Source organism: Emericellopsis cladophorae, assembly GCF_022114955.1.
Source record: "Emericellopsis cladophorae strain MUM 19.33 chromosome Unknown NODE_114_length_25263_cov_114_254427, whole genome shotgun sequence".
In the NCBI taxonomy this organism is placed as follows: domain Eukaryota; kingdom Fungi; phylum Ascomycota; class Sordariomycetes; order Hypocreales; family Bionectriaceae; genus Emericellopsis; species Emericellopsis cladophorae.
In genome coordinates this window covers 23,573-25,263 of record NW_026251039.1, presented here as the reverse complement: position 1 = coordinate 25,263, position 1,691 = coordinate 23,573, and the positions used below count along the sequence as shown (strand labels likewise).

General features: G+C 55.4%; 1 protein-coding gene across 1 annotated transcript; it reads left to right on the top strand.

Annotated features, from left to right (window-relative positions):
• Positions 1-965, top strand: J7T54_002682 (RhoGAP domain containing protein; the record flags this gene model as incomplete). Its single annotated transcript, XM_051510507.1, has 1 exon — positions 1-965. A coding segment is annotated over one exon (965 nt), but the record flags the coding sequence as incomplete, so codon positions are not given.
• Positions 966-1,691: the final 726 nt, after the last annotated feature.

The following is a 1,691-nucleotide window of genomic DNA, read 5'->3' as shown; positions in this document are numbered from 1 at the left end:
ACGAGAACAACGAGAACAACGAGAACAACGAGAACAACGAGAACAACGAGAACAACGAGAACAACGAGAACAACGAGGACGACGAGGCCAACGAGGACGACGAGGCCAACGAGGACGACAAAAACTTCTATCATCACGAAAATAATGGGCATATGGTGTCGAACCCCGCCGAGATCGAAAGGCAGAAAAGGCAACTCGAGAACAAAACTAGCATTATTGAATCACTTGGGCGGAAGCTACGAGGTTTCAAATTCGACCGCCAGCGCAGGAAGAATACGCCTCAGCAGCCCTCATCGACGCCGTCTGGCGCGCACCAGCGCGGCGACAGGTTCAAGGGCACACCTTCCACTGCGGCCATTTACCCCGTCTTTGGCTTGCATCTGTCTCATCTCTACGAGCGCGACGGCTTGGCCGTGCCCACCGTCGTCGAGGAGTGTATCCTTACTGTCACTATCCGTGGCCCCGACGTAGAGGGTATCTACCGCCAGCCGGGCTCCACGGCGGATATCCAGAAGCTACGTAATATGTATAACCAGAGGAAGCAGACCCCGGCTTTTCTCTTCCAGGAGCTAGATGATATCTTTCAGGACATTCATAGCGCCGCGGGCCTATTGAAGCAGTTCTTCAGCGACCCGCCCGACCCCTTGTTCACCTCGGAGAACCACGACAGTCTCCTAGCGGCTGCTCAGCACGACAGCGAGACGCAGCGCAGGGATTCTATCCACGCTATTATTAATTCGCTACCAGACCCTAAATACGCCACACTTCGCGCCCTATGTCTGCACCTATCACGCGTGGTCGAGAACGCGCACATTAACCACATGAGCTCGCATCACCTCGCCGTTATCTTTGGCCCGACCCTCATGGGATCCAATCTCGCCAAGACCATTCGGGACGCTGGTTGCCAGGTCCAGGTGGTAGACACGATACTGCGGAACACGTACTCCATTTTCGAAGAGGATTAAGTGTGGGATCTTTTGTTGTCAGTAGCCTGCGCTGTCTAAGTATGTTTCCTCTTTCCTATCTAGACGGTCGGTTGCGTCGCGAAACGAAACGGAATAAAAGCTATGCCTGTAACAAAGTCTCGTATTCTTGATGTTTGCACGTATTCGAGTCGTTTACGGTGGGATATTACCGGCCTAATCAGAAATTGTGACTCCGCCAGAGTACGGTTTTACGGGTCTCGGTCGCTGCTTTGCTGATAGTCTATTTCATTGTCGATCTCGGCCAGGTCCTCCAGGTAATACAGACTCCCTTTGGTTCCTGGCCGACGCCTCACAATTGTTCCTATTTGGCTCCTATCGCGGCGCACGATGGCCGCGTGGAAGCTCGCCCTGGTAGGCTACGTTGGGGCGGATGATGGCTTCCAGACTGCTGCTCATCTTGTCGACCAGCCTCGACCCGGGACTGAGACGCGGCAGCCGGTCCAGCCATGGGCGGGCTTGGACTATTAGCCATGCTCGACGCCTAGCCGAAAGGTAATACAAGGTCGCGCAGAATTCCGATTCACGAGGCTGGTGCGTTTAGACATCTTTGGGCGAGCAGGCTCACACAGGATCGAGGAGACGGGCGGGGCCCGGGGGTAGAGATGGCGGAAGAAGTCGTTGATGAGCTGCAGCTGGTCATTCATGGGCGGCAGAGGCAGCCACCGGCCCGCCTTGGTACTTCGCCAGGACTCCTCGGTGGGGACT